This window comes from Amblyomma mixtum, chromosome 10 (assembly GCF_055824585.1).
Source record: "Amblyomma mixtum isolate Tamu chromosome 10, ASM5582458v1, whole genome shotgun sequence".
Taxonomy (NCBI): domain Eukaryota; kingdom Metazoa; phylum Arthropoda; class Arachnida; order Ixodida; family Ixodidae; genus Amblyomma; species Amblyomma mixtum.
The window spans coordinates 84016012-84034928 of record NC_143021.1 but is presented as its reverse complement, the minus strand read 5'-3'; the positions used below and the strand labels follow the sequence as shown (position 1 = coordinate 84034928).

Here is an 18917-nt window from a genome sequence, read left to right as displayed (position 1 = left end):
CGTGCCACTGCACTGCGATGGCAAGTGCTGACCCGCCTGCCATCTAGGGGGCCACCGAGGTGACAGGTGAGCCATCTAGAGCACTGTGTCCATAACCCGGTGGGCATACAGAGGGACTTCACAAACAACGACTAAGCGGCTGAGTGGACGCTCCAGTGTTGACTTGGACTGTTCACCCTGTGTAGGTAATGCCTCATTACCTCGAGCGCACCGGTATCGTAAAAAAAAGTTGATTTTATCGCATTCCATTAGAAAGGGAAGGTCAAAAACATGAAAAATTCCAGCCCTATCAGGTTACTGCCCTTTGCCTGCGAGGTATTTACAACGACAGTCGTTAATGTAATCAGTACAACCTTGGACTTGAATCACCAAAGAACAAAAGATGATTTCGTAAATGGTGCTCACTATCAATCAGGTGATAGAGGAATGCGCAGAATACAACCAACGCCTACATATAGCCTTTATGGATTACGAGAAAACATATGACTCAGCGGAACCTCAAGAGTCAAGCAGCATTGCGGTTGCCAGGTGCAGAAGAGCCAATTATTTATTTATTTCACTACTCTCAAGGGCCTCGAGGAGAGGAGGGGCATACAAAATCATAGGCACAATTTTTGGCTGTTCCACCATGTAAAATAAAATAATGGAAGATAGCGGCTGAACAGCCATCATAGAGTAACCGTGTGTACTTGTCGGTGTGGATCAGCAAGGACCGGGCACGCGAATTAATAATTTAAAAAAAAAATTGAAGGACCTACCTATCGTCGGAGGGCAAGATCTCCATACTACGAAAAGGAAGAACACAGATATAATAGCGATACTGGAAGCCTTCCACATTAGGCTGCAAGGAAGTGACGCGTGCACCAGCGCACCGTCTTTGTCGCTTTTTAAGCTACAAAAAAGGTGTGCGCGTGTAGGAACGAAAGAAACAGAATTTTTTGCCTACGCATTGGCTGAAGGTGCCGAGTGTTACGCTTCACGTGGGTGTTTTGGGCGCGTGATACGCTTGCGCTGTTTGGATGCCTGAGTAGGCCATCGTTCAATAAAACCTCACGTGTTAGTCCAGCGCTGTGCTGTGCATTTCTTCTTGTGCTCTCGCTTAGTCGCAGATTCGTACCAGAAGAATGAAATAAGAATGGGCTGAAGCGCATTTGGAAAGTGCCCTGAGATCGCGAGTGGCAGTCTACCAGTATTCTTCTCGAGAAAAGTCTGTAACAGCTGTGTCTTACCGGCGCTTACCTATTTACCAGAAATGTGGAGGATAACGATAAAGGTTCAGCTTACACTGATGGCAATGCAGTGAGCTATGAAAAGTAAATTAATAGGTATAACATTAAGAGACCACAAGAGGATAGAGTGGATAGGGGAACAGACGCCAGTTAGTGAGGTCATATAGTCGAAATCAAGAAGAAATGGGAATGGGCAGTGCTGTGTAATGCGAACGCAAAAAAAGAGGAAGCAAGAGCAGCAGGCGGCGACATAAAGTCAGGTGGGCGGATGAAATTGGTACGTTTGCGTGGATAAGATGGTCGCAGCGGGCACAGGACCGGGTCAGTTCGCGAGATATGGGAGAGGCATTTGCCCTGCAACGGGCCTAGTCAGGCTGATGACGATGGGGTTATTTGGTTCAGCCGCCTTGCTGCCTTGGAGGTTAATCCTGAAGTGATGACTTTCAAACCACGTCATGCTTAATATTAAGTGACAGCAGAGCCACTGCGCGACTAGCCCTAAAGGTGGTACGCGATGGAGCGGGTCTAGAAAGCACAGTCTACCGGCAACGCCAGACCGAAACTCGGATTACAGCTGATAACCATTATCAGCGCCGGCGTGTTCTGGGTCACATGATGCATGGCATGCGCGACCGCTTGCTGTCCAAGGTGTAAGGTGACACGACAGCATGTCGACGCTGATTTCACATCCAGCTCGTCCTTCCCTGTTGACAGCTTGCGTGATAAAAAAACTGCTTTCCTTCCTGAAAGCGAAAGGAAAAAATAAAAGGCAGGGTTCGAGCGCTCTTAAGAGGCCAGTTAGAGTCGTACGAGTTTGTTTTCATTTCTCTTAATTCTAGCTTCTTGTTTTTAACAACGCGAGAAATCGTATGGCATTCGCCGACAATACATGCGTAATGCCTTTGAAAAAATCTAGTGATAGCTCACTGAAAATGTAACCAGTTCGCATAAACCTTTATCATTAAATTACCAAATAAATATTTTCATCGTATTTCAGTACGTAATTACCTATCATTTTTTTTGCTTGGTTTGGTTTGGTTTCGCTTTGTCTTATAGGTTTAACGTCCCAAAGCGACTCAGACAATGAGGGACGCTGTAGTGGAGGGCTGGGATAATTTCGACGACCTGGGGCTCTTTAACGGGCACTGATATCGCACAGTACACGGACCTCTCGCATATCGCCCCCATCAAAATGCGATCGACGCGGCCGGCATCGAACCCGCGTCTTTCGGGTCAGCAGCCGAGCACCATAAACACTGAGCCAAGGCAGTGGGTTCTTTTTGTATTGCGTCACTATAACTGAGCGATCCCAGATGCACTCAGCCAGCGGCTGCAAAACAGAAACGCCGGCATCACTCTGTTTCGTGAAAAGACGTGTTCTGTTACAAAAAGAGAGTTTGACAAGGCGGTTACCACTGAGTAGCACGAGATTCATTGAGAGCTGTAAAAAATGTACATTTTACGATATGTTGAAGTAGAGAGCATGAGAGCGACTTAAGCCGCTATAGTTATAGAGCATTCTGTTTGTTTTCCACACATACTTGTTTTTCTAGTAGCTCTCATCTCTGTGCCCACGGCATCATTGATGACCCTATCCTCGGGTGGCACGTTTCGGAGCATATTCCGCAGATGGACCGTTCTAAATTCCTCCGCTCTCACCCTCTTCCTTCCACGGTAACCCTCGTCCACCTCATTCTTCCGGGTGGTTCCCGTTATAACCACCCTCCTCCGCTTCCTCGTCCCACAATCACCACCAACCGGTTATCTTTTGCTTCCTCCTCTATCGCCACAACCGTCCCCTCCTAGGGTTACCACCTGCAAGGACGATTCCCGTGGTACTCGGTACGCTTTCCTATGTTCACTCCTCCTTCCACGGTAGCCCTTCTCTCCAGGTTAACTGCCCTCCGAGTGTTTTCCACGGCAACCACCCACCGGTTGTGCCTTCTTATGCTCTCGCCACAACTTCTTCATGCCACGATAACCATGCCTAGGTTGGTGATTCCTCCGCTCTCGTGTTACGCTCCTCCTTCACCGTTAACCACTCTCCGGAAGGTTTCGGCGGTCACCATCGGTTACGCATTCCTCTGCTCACGTACACCGTCTTCCTTCCGAGGTAACCATCGTCCTACTGGTTCCCATGGCAACGCATCCACTGGCTACGGCAATGTCAGCTACGACATACTACTACTACTACTACTACTACTGCTACTACTACTACTACTACTACTACTACTACTACTACTACTACTACTCCTACTACTACTACTACTACTACTACTACTACTACTACTACTACTACTGCTACTACTACTGCTATTTTGTTTGCGGCCCAAGCAAGAGGGGCGTAGAGCACGACAATCCCATATTGATTTAGATGCGTAAATAAAAAATAGAGCATATAGCATACATCGGTGAGAAGCTTTGGGTCTTTGGTTCTACACCCGAAACGAAATGAGCTCGGAGTCTTGAGGTTGTCCAGGTATGTTGCCGACTTCCTGGTTCTGCTTGCCTCGTGATATTTACTCTCTTTTTTTCGGCGAGCGCGCCAAAGGCCCCAGCCTTTGGATGTCTGAATGGCACTTTCCTACCACCACACACGTTGGTTTTACAAGACGAGAGGGAAGAAAGAAATCTTCCTTCTGACTCCGCGAAACTGCTAAAAAGAGTGATAGCAGTCTTGTGTGAAGCAGGCACGTTACTAACTCATGCGCTCAGAGGATAGATGAAAGCTTGCCATCGCAAATGGACCGTCTGAGTTGCTGTGATGCCCTAAGAGGCTACTTGTAGGTATGTCCGAGACTTGTCTGAGTGAATTAAAAGCGAAAAACCAGCTTTTGCTAGCGAAGACTAATGAAGAAAATAAGCTTTTCGCGGTCATATCTTACGTTCACGGCACCTCGCACAGGCTGAAAAAAATTGGCCAGAGGTTTAGAGTCAAGGTTGTCCTTTCTGCTCCCCAGAGTTTTAAAGGTATCATTAAAAAATTCAGTCAGGTAGAACTTGCAGTCGAGCAAAGGGGTGTGGGGTTCGCCATGGTTTCCCTTCTGTCACCTGCTCAACTGAAGTAGTCTGCAAAATACCTCTTTCATGTGGAATGTCCTTTGTGGGGCAGACGAAACGGTGTCGTTATGAACGGCTCCTAGAGCACACAAAAAATTGTCGCTCCCTGCAGGGGCCAGGGAGTTTGGTTCGTCACTGTCTGACCTGCGCGAGCGCGGGCCGCTCGTGGAAGAAGAGCGGCGGTCGGTACGTGGGGAGGAACCGCACTGGCCATGTCAGGACGTCCGTAGGACGTCAAGATAAGTGGCGAGCTGGGCTATCGGGGCCTCTAACCGAGATATGGCAGATGACTCAGGTGTGAAAGTGAGGCCGAAACTCGAGAATCAATGGACTCAAATCCCAAGAAAAAATGCGCTACCGAAAATTTGCGAGTTGGGTACTTCTCGGCCTCCGTCCACTTACTGAACAGTGCATTGCGGTGTTCACCGTCCTCCCACAAAGGATGGGTGGGAGGCTGCTATTCTGGTGCCACTTGTTTCAAGGAAAACGGAAGGAAACTGCCAGGAAAAGGTTGAGCAACTGCGTGAAAACAACTGAGCCGTTCACTTCTGCGATGACCTTACCCCGCGAAACAAGCGTCTTTTGTGGACGGCACGCACAAGGGCATGGCAAGTCGCTTCACAAGGCAGACGAACGGAAAGGTACTGGTCGGTATGGGCCCAGGGGAACCAGTTTTGCTCATTACATGCGAGGCAGATCTGTCCAAGGCTAAGGTAGCAACCACACATATCCACTGCAATGCTCGAGCTACGAACGCATAAGCGCTAATACCGTTAGCTTTTTACTTATCATTGATAACTCTCTGCACTATGCATCACGAGAGACTTACAAAAAAAGGGAACTATGGAATGAAAAATTAAAGAAAACAATCGTGACTTACCGTACCATATATTAAAATGTTCTCCTTCTTTTCCTTAGCTGAAGTAGTCTTAGAAAGAAACCAATGGGCGTTGGCATTTGCCTGGAGTTTGCTGTCCTTAAAGCAGATAGACTAGTATTGCCTGGAGAATACTGTTGTGTGTCCTTTTTAGAGAAAGGAGAAAAGGAAGTAGTATCCGTATTTTCATGCACGTGCCTCACATGTTTCCCTTGAGACATTTTGCACTGTTCATCATCATCATCATCAGCCTGACTACACCCACTGCAGGGCAAAGGCCTCTCCCATGTCTCTCCAATTAACCCTGTCCTTTGTCAGTTGCCGCCACTGTATCCCTGCAAACTTCTTAATCTCATCCGCCCACCTAACTTTCTGCCGTCCCCTGCTACGTTTGCTTTCTCTTGGAATCCACTCCGTTACCCTTAAGGACCAGCGGTTATCTTGCCTTCGCATTACATGCCCTGCCCAAGCCCATTTCTTCCTCTTGATTTCAACTAAGATGTCATTAACCCGCGTTTGTTCCCTCACCCACTCCGCCCTCTTACGATCTCTTAACGTTACACCTATCATTTTCCTTTCCATAGCTCGCTGCGTTGTTCTTAACTTAAGCTGAACCCTCTTTGTTAGCCTCCACGTTTCTGCCCCATAGGTGAGTACCGGTAGGATACAGCTGTTGTATACTTTTCTCTTCAGGGATATTGGTAAGCTACCATTCATGATCTGAGAGAACCTACCATATGCGCTCCACCCCATTCGTATTCTTCTAGTTATTTCCCTCTCATGATCCGGATCTGCGGTCACTACCTGCCCTAAGTAGACATATTCTCTTACTACTTCCAGCACCTCGCTACCAATTGCGAACTGCTGTTCCCTTGCTAGGCTGTTGAACATTACTTTGGTTTTCTGCATGTTAATTCTTAGCCCCACCGTTCTGCTCTGCCTGTCTAACTGATTGATCATGCTTTGCAGTTCTTGTCCTGAGTGGCTTAGCAAGGCAATGTCATCAGCGAATCGCAAATTACTCAGGTATTCTCCATTAACTCTTATCCCCAACTGTTCCCATTCCAGTCCCCGGAATACCTCCTGTAAGCAGGCAGTGAAGAGCATTGGCGAGATCGTGTCTCCCTGCCTGACCCCTTTCCGTATTGGAATTTTATTGCTGACTTTATGAAGAACTATAGTAGCTGTGCAGTCGTTATAAATATCTTCCAATATTTTCACGTAACACTCTTCTACACCCTGATTCCGCAATGCCTGCATGACAGCTGAGGTTTCCACCGAGTCAAATGCTTTCTCGTAATCAATGAAGGCTATATATAAGGGTTGGTTATATTCTGCGCATTTCTCTATCACCTGATTGATAGTGTGAATGTGGTCTATTGTCGAGTATCCTTTACGAAAGCCTGCCTGATCATTTGGTTGACTAAAGTCCAAGGTTGTCCTGACTCTATTAGCGATTACCTTCGTAAATACCTTGTAGGCAACGGACAATAAGCTGATTGGTCTGTAATTCTTCAAGTCCTTCACATCTCCTTTCTTATGAATTAAGATAATGTTAGCGTTCTTCCAAGCTTCTGGTACTCTCGAGGTCACAAGGCATTGCGTATAGAGGGTGGCTAGTTTTTGTAGCACAATCTCTCCTCCGTCCTTCAACAAATCTGCTGTTACCTGATCCTCACCAGCTGCTTTCCCTCTTTGCATTGCTCCTAAGGCTTTCTTTACTTCCTCCTTCGTTACTGGCAGGATGTCCCATTGCTGTGCTTGACTGCCTCCCTCAGTAACTTGATGATTACATTCGCTACTGTATAGATTTGTGTAGAACTCTTCGGCTAATTCAACTATCTTATCCATATTGCTGATGACATTGCCCTGTTTGTCTTTTAGCGCATACATCTGGTTTTTACCTATGCCCAGTTTTCTCCTCACTGATTTTAGGCTACCGCCGTTCCTTAGAGCATGCTCAATTTTCTCCATGTTAAACTTTCTTATGTCGGCTACCTTGCGCTTATTTATTAACTTCGATAGCTCTGCTAGTTCTATCCTGTCTGTGGAGTTAGACGTCCTCGTGCTTTGGCGTTTCTTAATCAGATCTTTGGTCTCCTGAGATAGCTTGCTGGTATCCTGTCGAACCATCCTACCACCTACTTCTGCGGCGCACTCTGTAACGATAGCTGTAAGATTATCATTCATTGTTTCAACACTGCGGTCGTCTTCATCAGTTAAAGCGGAAAATCTGTTTTGCAGCGACATTCTGAATTCCTCTACCTTCCCTCTTAATGCTAACTCGTTAATAGCCTTTCGCTTCACCAGTTTCCTCCGCTCCCTCTTCAAATCTAAGCTGATACGAGACCTTACCATTCTGTGGTCGCTACAACGGACCTTACCGAGGACCTCCACATCCTCTACGATGCCAGGGTGTGCGCACAATATGAAATCTATTTCATTTTTAGTCTCACCATTGGGGCTCTTCCAAGTCCACTTCCTGTTTGCTCGTTTGCGGAAGAAGGTATTCATAATCCGTAAATTATTTCTATCTGCGAACTCTACTAATAACTCTCCCCTACTGTTCCTAGAACCTATGCCATAGTCACCTACCGCCTTGTCTCCAGCCTGCTTTTTACCTATCTTTGCATTAAAGTCGCCCATCAGTACAGTGTACTGTGATTTTACTTCTGTTCATAGTGAATACTAAATACTAATACTGTTCATAGTGAATACTAAAAAGTTGTTCTTGACCCTTGTGTTATTACTATATTTCTCGTTTGCCTACCGCCATCCGGTAAGGCAGAAAAATTCTTTTCTTTCCTTGACAAATTGTTATAGAGAGAGCGCGTGTGTGCTTTATATATAGAGCATAATTTCGATTATGCCCTGTCTTAGTGATTTCATCCTGTTCCGCGGCTTGTATTGAATTTTTCTCGGGATTCGTTTTCGTTAGAACACAATGTGTATCCTTTCATGATCCATTCTACTTATATGCCAATTTTTGATGCGCTGCCACAGCCAAAATAAACAAACCAGGGGCGTTGGGCTTGTCAAGCTGACTGCGCACTGCTTTTTTCCCACCGCCCTCTCCACGCGTGAGTACCATGACAAGCAACATTATCATCATTTCGCGCATTTGTTAAGGCAAGTTTTGTGGCCGCTGGTGGTTGTCGGTAATCGAAACGATGGCTGACTCTTTCGGTTGGGCCGTGCACGCAGTCTGCCGTGCAAGCGACGCTCGTCTTCGTGTGCCTCGATGTTGTAGGCCTAACTGCTTAGTAACTGGACATAGCAAATCTGTTGCCGTGCTATGGGATTTTAATGTGGATATATTGGTCGCATGTTTAGGGGAATCCCCCAAGGTGGAGTAGATTTGTAAAAGGGAGTAATTATTCATTGACGTCCACCCGAGCGCAGCCATACGGCTACAGAGGAAAGCTATACAGCTTTCGCAAAAACCTCGCAGTTCACGAAAAATTCGTCCTGGTCCCGGGTCCCAACTCGGGACCACCGCTTCACCGGAGCAGTCGCTCTACCAACTGAGCTAACCGGGACGGCAAGCTTATGGTAGGGCGAGAGCGAATTGATCAATAACTCGAAGTGGGACAGTGTTGTTCAAATGTTTAGGGGAATCCCCCAAGGTGGAGTAGATTTGTAACAAGGGAGTAATTACTCGTTGACATCCACCCAAGCGAAGCCATACGGCGCAGCCATATTATCAGAGAATACCGTGTCCAAAAGCCTGGTTGATATAATGCCCCGCTACAGCTGCACAAATGTTACAAACCTGCCTAGAAAAAAAGCTACTCACAAAAACTGCTCATGATATCTGTTTCGCTGACTATTCATCGAGTATTGTTCAATCGGGTGTGACGGCTTGTGGCACTAGCGACCATCTTCCTTTCCTCGCAAATCGTATTGGATTTAATGTTCCTTCTCCTAGAGTGGAATATTACATATCTATATTTATCGACATTTATTGCTAATTTGTTAGCACAAAACCATGTGCGAATATAATACAGTTCAGATATGATCATATATTGCATGCCCGAAAGTATGAACAAAAGAGCAGTGTCATCCACGTATATAAGGAGCTTTCAATACTGAACGGCTTGCGGGAGGTTATTCACCAAGATTTTGATCGAAGGTGACGGGAAGATATTTCGAAGGTGAAACCTTCAGAATTCTTCTATTCTTTAGCGCTAAGCGAATCGTATTAGAGTCAATGTTTTTTCTCCTTTAGACGTATCTCCATCGAGTTTCAGGTGAACACCTATTTACTAGCGTACTTATTAGCAGAATGCCTGCGTGAGCGAGAACTCCTGCGCACCTCGCTCGGAAACATGGTGTCCGATACCTGTGGTGGATACACAGAAAAAGGCCATGCATCACGCGGATTTTTGGCCAGTATCACATATCGCGCTCGCGTTGTCACGGGACGCGCCCACGTACACGATACAGACTGTTTGACCTCCGCCACCTCCTCTGAAGAGTTGCCACTTCAGCTCTATCGATAACACACGCAAACACACGGCGCCTAGAGAGGGAGCCAACACGATCGATCATGCAAAAATTTTGTTGCACTACGACGGCAAAATGCACTGTGAACGCTATATCCATGCACAAGGCCGAATCTCTTCGAAAGCATATTTATTACTAAGCTATGTCGGCGCGCTTGTGTCCGCAAAACATGTCGGCAGCAGTTGCGGGGAACTATAAAGAGATATCGTCTAAGAAGTGTTTATAACCGAAGGCAGGTGATGTGAGGATGCCGAGCAAAAATTTCGTGCCAATTCGATCATTCGTTAATTAATTAGAACCAAATAAGCGACTAAAAGTGGGCGTGGTCGGGGCGCGAGTGGAGCTAAATTCGAATCGCCGGAAAAGTCGTACCACGTGACGCCCCCAAGTGACCTACCACGTGATTGGCCCACGTGACCGGAGAGCTGGGCGGAGTCAACGCGCGGCGCGAAATTTGAATGTCCGAAATGAATGGATTGGTTTATTTCGTTTATTGGGGTTTAACGTCCCAAAGCGGCTCAGGCTATGTGGGACGCCGTAGTGAAGGCCTCCGGAAATTTCGACCACCTGGGGTTCTTTACAGTGCACTTACATCGCACAGTACACGGGCCTCTAGAATTTCGCCTCCATCGAAATTCGGCAGCCGCGGCCGGGATCGAACCCGCGTCTTTCGGGTCAGTAGCCGAGCGCCGTTGCCACTGAGCCACCGCGGCGGCCAGGTGACGCTTTCGTTCGACTGCTGTGACCTGAAGCGCAGGGCGAGTTTGGTGTTTTCTTTCCGTTCGTTTGTGCTGAAGGTGGTGAGCAACTCACGGTGAACACTTCCAAGTTGGTAAAGGAAGCCTCATGGTTCTCGAACCACGTATTTGCCGAGTCTTGGAGCGCGAAATTCACGTTTCGTAGCTTTTGCTCGTCGTCCCATTGGTTGAAAGTGACCGCATGGTCAAAGCTGGCCAACCAGTCCTCGACATCCTCGAATCGATCGCCGTGGAAGAATGGCGGCGAGCGAGGTGTAAGGAGTACAACGGGCGGGACAGTGCCCGAAGGCTGACCTGTCTCTCACGGCCAGTAATGGACGTTACGGTACGCACCGGCGTCGTCAGTGGCTGAAACCCAGGTTCCAGGCCTCGAAGGCGGCGGCTCGCCTTGTGGACGGGTGTTTCTTCCAAGCGCGCGGGATTATCGTCAAAATGGGCTTCGAGGTGAGCGTACATGGGACGATATCCAGCGGCTGCACCAAAATGTTCTCAATGAGAACACAACAAGCAGTCGACTCGACTTGTTCATTGCTGATTGATACCAAAAAGGTAGCGCCAATAAAGGTGGCACATAAGAAAGCGCTACGATCGGAGGCACCCCCGCCTACCAGGCGCTGTTTCCCGCTAAATAATGACAAAGTAGTGAAGGTCCTTACCTGTAGTAATGGATAAACACGGTGCCAACATGCTTCCGTTCGCCAGAGACATCGACAACGAAGGAACACTTCTCTTTCTCCACGACAGATTCCCTAAAGGCGTTCGTAAGCTATCGCAATTTTGTGTGAATCACCAGCCACGCCTGCGCCACAACTTAGGTCTGACAGCCTATGGTGCCCTCCACAAGAGGCCAGGTTATGACAGGCGTGGAACCGACGGATTACCAACTGCTTTTGCATGCCAGTCAGCTCTTGGCTATCAGTTTTAGTGCCATGAAATGGCGAACCCGCTTTGCTGCCATGGTTTGGACCCGCAGTCTCAAGCGCTTCTCATGCCGAAATTTAGGATGCATTTCTCGGCGTATAGCGCCATAATTCCGCCCTTCCACAGATCGCCTTGGGACATTCGTCAGGTTGTTCCCCCCGTGCTGGGTCGTGCCCCCGCCGTATTCAGTTTGCTTTCGGTTCTCCTTGTGCGGCGTCAACCAGAAACGCCTTGCTCCGGAGGCATTTCAAAGAAAATTTAAGAAAGATAGCTTTCTGTCATGCTGTGTTGATGACCCTCTGGCAGAGTTGTCCAGACGTCCTAAATAGCTACGGCGTTGAGAAGAGGCAGCCTGCAAGAGCAAAAAAAGCAGTCAGACCTTAACAGAGTGTTTCGAAAACAGCTTTGACTGGTTCGTTCGTTTTGTGTCGCCTCTTAATAATAATATTAAGCTTTCATTTTGCGATCGAAATGATGGAGGTGACCGTAAGTAAACGCTGCATGACTGCTTTACAACTTCTCTGACGCAATATTGTTCAAAGCCTGCACCGTGCAGTACCTATAATTTTGTTGATTGTTTTATTGCAATCTCACACTTCATTTGTTTTTCAGTGATCAGTCTTCTTCCCTTTTACAGCATGATATTTTTTGACAGGATGTGGATGGTAGGGACCCTGTTAAAGTTCATTTCATTCTCCGCCGTAATGCCCGCGGTTGTGTAGAGCTTAATCAATGAAGTAATTATTCATTACCGTTCTCCTAAGCGCCGCCATGCCGCTACAAAGATAAGCTTTACAACGTTCTCTGAAACTTTGCATCTTTTCAGCTCAAAAAACCTTCGTCCTGGATCGACGCTGGAGCCGGGGGATTTTTTAAGCTCTGTTACGTTTTTTCACGTGACATGAAGCATCACCCGCTACTTGTTTTATTTTCCACTCCCGTATTCCTCGCGCACAGTTTGCATGCCGTCTCAGAAGTAGTCAAGTGCAGAGGGCTCCGCTTTGCACGTGATACTCCAGTTCTCGCAAGCGGAATCACTCGAAGGACTGCGTAGATATTGTGCTCGAGAAGCTTGTAACCAAGTATACGCAGAGCCCCATGACCTAGAACATGCAGGAATCTTGGCCGAAAGCTAGCGTTATCTTAATCAGTAAGAAAGGGGACGTCAATTACTTCTACAACTACTGACCGATCAGTTTACAGGCGGCCCTGCCGCAGTGGCTCAGTGGTTACGGCGCTCGGCTGCTGACCCGAAAGATGCGGGTCCGATCCCAGCCCCGGCGGCCGAATTTCCATGGAGGTGAGATTCTGGAGGCCCGTGTACTGTGCGATGTCAGTGCACGTTAAAGAACCCCAGGTGGTCGAAATTTCCGGAGACCTTCACTACGGCGTCCCACATAGCCTTAGTTGCTTTGGGACGTTAAAACCCAATAAACCAATACACCAAAGCTTACTGGCCATTGTCACTTATAGATAATCACTGACACTATGCATAATCACTGATAGATAGATAATCACTGATAGAACGGAGCACCTTAGACCTCAATTACACAAAGCATCAAGTTGGATTTAATCGAGGGTACTCGACAATACTCCATGTCTCCACCATCAGTCAGGCAATAGAGAAATGTGAAGAATATAACCAGCCCATGTATATAGCCTTCATAGATTAGGAGAACCCTGTTGACTCAGTCGACTTCCCGGCTGTCATTCAGGCAGCAGTCATTCTTCTACATTCGGGCGAAGAAGAGGCGTATGCAACAGTACTGGAAAATATCTGTGGCGGCTGGCAGCCGTCAGAGTCCTCCATAGGGAAGTGTTGCAATCAGAATCACGAAAGGTGTCAGGCAAGCACGCACGATCTCTGGAGAACTATTCATACGAATTTAGAGAACGTATTCAAAAGAGTCGGGGATAAGCGTTAATGGCTAATACCTTAGCTGATGGCATTGCCTTTTAAACAACATAGGAGACGAATTGCAAAGCATGACCAAGAACCTACATTGTAAAAGCAGAATGGTGGTTCCAAACATTTGTTTTCTATAATCTGAACTAATGTTCAACAGTCTTGGAACTGGACAACATTTTCCGATAGGCAGTGAAGCATTGGAAATGGTACGAGAATACATCTGCTTAGGGCAGGTAGCGACCGTAGATCAGGACGATGAGTGCGAAATAACTAGGAGATTAAGAATTTAAGAATGAGGTGAAGTGCTTTTGTCATTTAGTCTCAGGTAAAGAATGGCAGTTTGCCAGTATCCCTCAAGTGGAAAGTATATCCGGCAAAATCTTTAATTGGCTCGAGTGCTGCATCGCTAAATGCACCTTGTAAAAAAGGCTTCTTTCGGAGGAGCCGCTGCTATATTCATTCTCTAATTTGACACATGAGGTGGCATTTGCCGTTCCCTTTATTCATATAATGTCTGAGTGGAGTACTTGCCTGATTGGATCAAAATTATGTGAAATCTGCGTCGTCTGCAGCTACGAAAAGGCAAAACAAGGGACACACACTAGAGCTGTGCACGGGCTCGGGCCGGCCCGAAAGCCCGTACCCGGCCCGCCTTGCTGAAGTCTATTCACCCGAGCCCGGCCCGGGCCCGGGTGAATAGACTTCAGCAAGGCGGGCCGGGTACGGGCTTTCGGGCCGGCCCGAGCCCGTGCACAGCTCTAGCGTGTGTCCCTTGTTCTCGGGCCACGGTATATTTGTCTCGGACGGGCCGGCCGGGCTTCGCGATCGCTCCTGCGTGGCTCCAGCCGCCCTACTGTTGCAAGGTTCGAAATTAATCTCCACATGAGTGGTCTCACGAGCCCAAATGACACTGCACAAAGGAAGGTGAGGTGTGTCGAGCTACCACAGTTTTGGAGAAGCAAGGCAGCGACGTACCCAAAGCTTTCTCTTCTTGCCAAGAAAGTGTTAGCCATTCCGGCTACCAGTTCAAGCAGCGAGAAAAATTTCAGCGCTGCCGGTTCATTAGGCAGGAGCGCCGCACTTGCCTCAAGCCGTCATCAATGGACGATTTGTTGTTTTTACATAATAACTTTGAGTGATAACTCTCTACGTGCGCCGTGTTTGCATATACTCACTAATTTTCATCTAGACCATGAGAGCCGAGCATTTTAAAAACATTGAAATAAACTGATTTTCCTTAAATTATCTCTTTCTGTTTCATCATCACTTCAATTTCAGTTTTGCAGGTCGGGCCGGGCCCGGGCCGGGCCTTAGCTCTGGCCGGGCCCGGGCGGGCTTAGGTTTCTTCAGTGTCGGGCCGGGCCGGGCCTCCGTCAGTAGTGTAGGGCTCGAGCCGGGCGCGGGCTGAAATTTGCGGCCCGTGCACAACTCTAACACACGCAGCAATGGTTGTGGCTTATTCGCCTCCTCCCCTAGATAAACTGCCGCTAAGTCCTTTACACAGAGCAAACGCCATTTCGCCACCACTGCCATTGGTGCATATTCCGCTTGTCTTGGCTTTTGTCAGCTGCAGACGGTGCGGATTTCGAATAAGTTTTGTCTAATCAGACAAGTGCAGCAGAGAAGCCTTATCTGAAAAAAGCACCGCCAAATGCCACTTCACGCGTCAGATAAAAGCATGAATATACCACTCGTTTAGCCAAGAGAAGATTTCTGCAAGGTGCATGTAGCGATGCGACACTCGAGCCAGTTGGAGACTTGGCCGGGTGTACATAACAGCTGTATCTTAGTGGTTCTCACCTATGGGCCAGGAACGTGGAAGCTAACGCAAAAAGTTCAGCCTAAGTAGAGGACACAACAGCGAGTTATGGAAGGGAAAGGGACAGGTGGGTGGTTAAAGGTTGTGGGAATCCTGGCTTTCCGCCGTTGCCTTTGCGCGGCTGTGCCGGCTTCCCGCGTTGTTTCTCCTCTTTCCCTTGCTCCCGCCTCAGGCGGTGGAGAGGCGGCTAGGTGACTAATCACTGCCATTTCGCCACAGCTCCGCCCCGGCTCCCAAACGGCCTTTGCCATTGGTGCCTTTTGGCGGGATTTCGGGACCCGCTTTGGCGGCCGCGCACCGCGCGACCGTCCGAGCGGGGCCGAGAGAGAGATCCCTCGGAGACAGCGTAAGGTGCGTACGCTACTGTTTTGTCCGTGCCGGCCTTTGCCGTTCGGACCAGTGCATACTCGAGCTCGCCCGCACGTGTCCTCTGACCTGCAGCGGCTCGAGCCTGTCCAGCGGGGTGCAGCGACCTCCGACAGGCGTACATTGCGTTGTTTGCCCACTCTCTCTCGCAACCGGCCCAACGGTCGACACGAGAGAGAGATCACAGCACTGCCGCGGGGACATTCTCCTGCAGCGGCGTGCTAGCGGCGCGCATTGCTCGAGTCGCTTCGTGCGCGCAGCGGAGCCTTGCTCCTCGCGCGCCCCCGGGACGGGGTGGCTATTGAGTGTGTGTGTATCAGCTGGAGGACGACGTGCATAAACGTCTCCTTTGTGAGATTGGAGGCCTATTTCTTTGCGGCGAATCGCTCTCCTCCCAGCGGAGGTTGAGAGCACCGCATCGGTGTCCCAGTGTGTGTGTGTGGTGACGGCTGAACGGGGCCCTTGGCTCGCGCGAAGCTCGAACCCGTGGTGGTTGGTGGCCTGTGTCCACGTAGAAACCCACAAGGTGCACTGTAGAGGAATCTGAACTCGTCTTTTTGCCGCGGGAACTCAATCTACACGCTCTGGCCATTCTTAGAAACTTCGATTTATTTCCCTGTGTGGCTGATTTTCCTAATTAAATCGAATTAACGCACGGCTCCCGCCTTTTTTTTTAATTCCCCCTCGTACGGTGGGCGGAGTCGACCAACGCGTGGAGTGCATTCCAGCCAGTCCCGCGGCGGCTTGCCGCTCTGCCATCGGCGGAGTAATGCGTAGTAGTCCGTAGAAGCAAATAGTCCGCGCGTATTTTTGTTTCTGCGGGCTTATTTTGCGGCTATATTATCTGCGAATGAAACTGTTTATTCACGGAAACTTAAAAGACAAAATAAAGCGAAAGCAAAGCCTCCACGGAGCTGGCTGCAAGGCACTCCACGCGTTGGTCGACTCCGCCCACCGTACGAGGGAGAATTAAAAAAAAAGGCGGGAGCCGGACGTTAATTCGATTTAATTAGGAAAATCAGCCACACAGGGCAATAAATCGAAGTTTCTAAGAATGGCCAGAACGTGTAGATCGAGTTCCCGCGGCAAAAAGACGAGTTCAGATTCCTCTTCATTGCACCTTTAACAAACAGGCAGATAGGAGAGCGGGTCGGGAGAGCAAACACGAGTTAATGATATGCTAGTCAAAATCAAGAGGAAGAAACGGGCATGGGCTGGGCTTGTAATGCCAGGGCAAGACAACTGTTGGTCGCTAAGGGTAACGGACTGGATTCGAAGTTAAGCCAAGCGTAGCACTCACAAAAAAAGTTTTCGACAGTCTACAGAGTGTCTATAAACTTTTGTCTACAAAGTCTATAGACTGTCTATAGACAATGGAGTGCATATTGCAACCGCGCAAAACGACGAGGGACGAAGAGAGGAAAGCACAGGACAAGACGCGGAACTTCAACTAAGGTTTACTATAGGAAAACCACATTTATACAGGAATCGTAATCACACCTGATGAACAGCCGATACCATCAAATAACACAGGCACGTGGGCGCGCGTGGCACAACTTAGCATCTTGATAACTAAATTCTGTCTTGGATAAAGATACGGAAGTGGAGCTGATGCAACGGTCATTTTCTTTTTTTATGCAGTAGGCTTCGAAAATTTCCCTGCTAAGCTGGGTCGTCAATCTTTTCAAGACAATTGTGTCGCGGAACCTAGGCGTGCAGTTACTACAATGGCGACAATGTTTTGCCAGTTCCCCGCCCCCCAAGAGCATCGCGCCGCTGTTCAATCATTGGCGGGGGGCGGGGAACTGGCAAAACATTGTCGCCATTGTAGTAACTGCACGCTTAGGTTCCGCGACACAATTGTCTTGAAAAGATTGACGACCCAGCTTAGCAGGGAAATTTTCGAAGCCTACTGCATAAAAAAAGAAAATGACCTTTGCATCAGCTCCACTTCCGTATCTTCATCCAAGAAAGAATTTAGCTATCTAGATGCTAATGCCACGCGCGCCCACGTGCCTGTGTTATTTGATGGTATCGGCTGTTCATCAGGTGTGATTACGATTCCTGTATAAATGTGGTTTTCCTATAGTAAACCTTAGTTGAAGTTCCGCATCTTGTCCTGTGCTTTCCTCTCTTCGTCCCTCGTCGTTTTGCGCGGTTGCAATATGCACTCCATTGTCAACCACCAACTAGCCCGCCTTCACTTGTTACATGTCTATAGACAAATCCTAGAGAACAGTCTATGGGCAATACAAATGCCGTAGACAGTCTATAGAGAATCTATAGATTTATGGCCATACACTTTCAGTAGACGTTTTTCAATGACAGTCCATGGACTATGAATATACAAAAAGCGATATCGATAGGAAGTCAATAGAGTCGATAAGTCTACTGACTGCCTATAGACCATTTTTATAAGGGAGCAGGAGGCGGGAGGAGGTAAGGTGGGTGCATGAAATTAGAAAGATCACTAGGGTATGGCTGTAAATCTGGCAGAGGAGAAGGTTAATTTGAGAGATATGGGAGAGGCCTTTGTCCTGCAGCGAGCGTAGTCAGGCTGATGATCGTTATGAATAGGAACCATTAGAGAACAAATACCACGAGCAAACTGTCAACCTATCTCCACTTTTCTTAACGGCGCTTGCATGATGGCAGCTCTGCGCTTTGGCATTAATGTTGTTAGTTCGAGTACGTCATTTAAATTAAATCAACATGTTTTAACTCCTTCAGCACGGAGAAGCGAGGAACCAGGATGCCCGGTATTACCCCGGTATAGGTCAAGCAAAACAGCAGAACCTGTGCTGCCTTTCCCGTGGTTTGAGGCTGTTGTTATTTCTGCTTTGTGTTTCTACTATAACAAAATCAAATGGCCCATTAAACAACGCGCAGGGTGGCATCGTAAAGGTGTGAAGTTTTAGATTTACACAGTTGAATACTGCCACAAATCTGCCGTGGCCTCCGTGGCAATGGTGGTGCCACAAAGTCGCAAAGGTGCACCAAGCAAAGTGCACATGAAGAGCATTGAATACAGAGCGTATTAGATTCTATATGATACATTCTCGCTCTTCTGTGTTTTATCACCTGCTAACAGTACAACGCAGTTCTGCAGGGTTATTTTCACGTCCTTGACCCTTTCGGCCTTGGATTTTTTATTTTGCGGTAGATTTTTTGCTCACAGTTTTTACAATGCCTAAGGCCCCTAACCACACAGTAAAAAGCTAAATCTCGTGGTGGAAGCATTAATTATATTTCCAGGTATGGTGTCAAAATTGGACATCAGAGCTCAGTGGGTGTGAAATGCGAAAGGGACTGCTTTGGTTACCGCAACCGACAACAAAGAAATGAGCGAAAAAATTTGTTTTGCCGTGTGGAGACCTCGAAAGAAGCTTTGTTTTACTTTGTAAGAGATAGATTGATTTTGCAGTTGCCACAAAAGATGCCGCTCTCTCCTGTTTGCCTTGCATTTTGTATC

At 48.0% G+C, this 18917-nt stretch overlaps 1 protein-coding gene across 6 annotated transcripts in view; it reads left to right on the top strand.

The window, feature by feature from the left end:
• LOC149326314 (solute carrier family 22 member 4-like) overlaps nt 1-18917 on the top strand; it is a 136815-nt gene that overhangs the window by 38813 nt on the left and 79085 nt on the right. For 2 of the 6 annotated variants that reach the window (XM_089562783.1, XM_089562782.1), the window contains exon 1: nt 12570-12651. The exons of 1 other annotated variant lie outside the window; for it this stretch is intronic. In XM_089562783.1, the coding sequence (XP_089418909.1) occupies nt 12646-12651 (6 nt within the window). In that variant the 5' untranslated portion in view covers nt 12570-12645. Of the gene's footprint in view, nt 1-12554; nt 12652-18917 lie in introns of those variants that run through there. 3 more of the 6 variants (XR_016286120.1, XM_089562784.1, XM_089562780.1) reach the window with 3 other exon arrangements.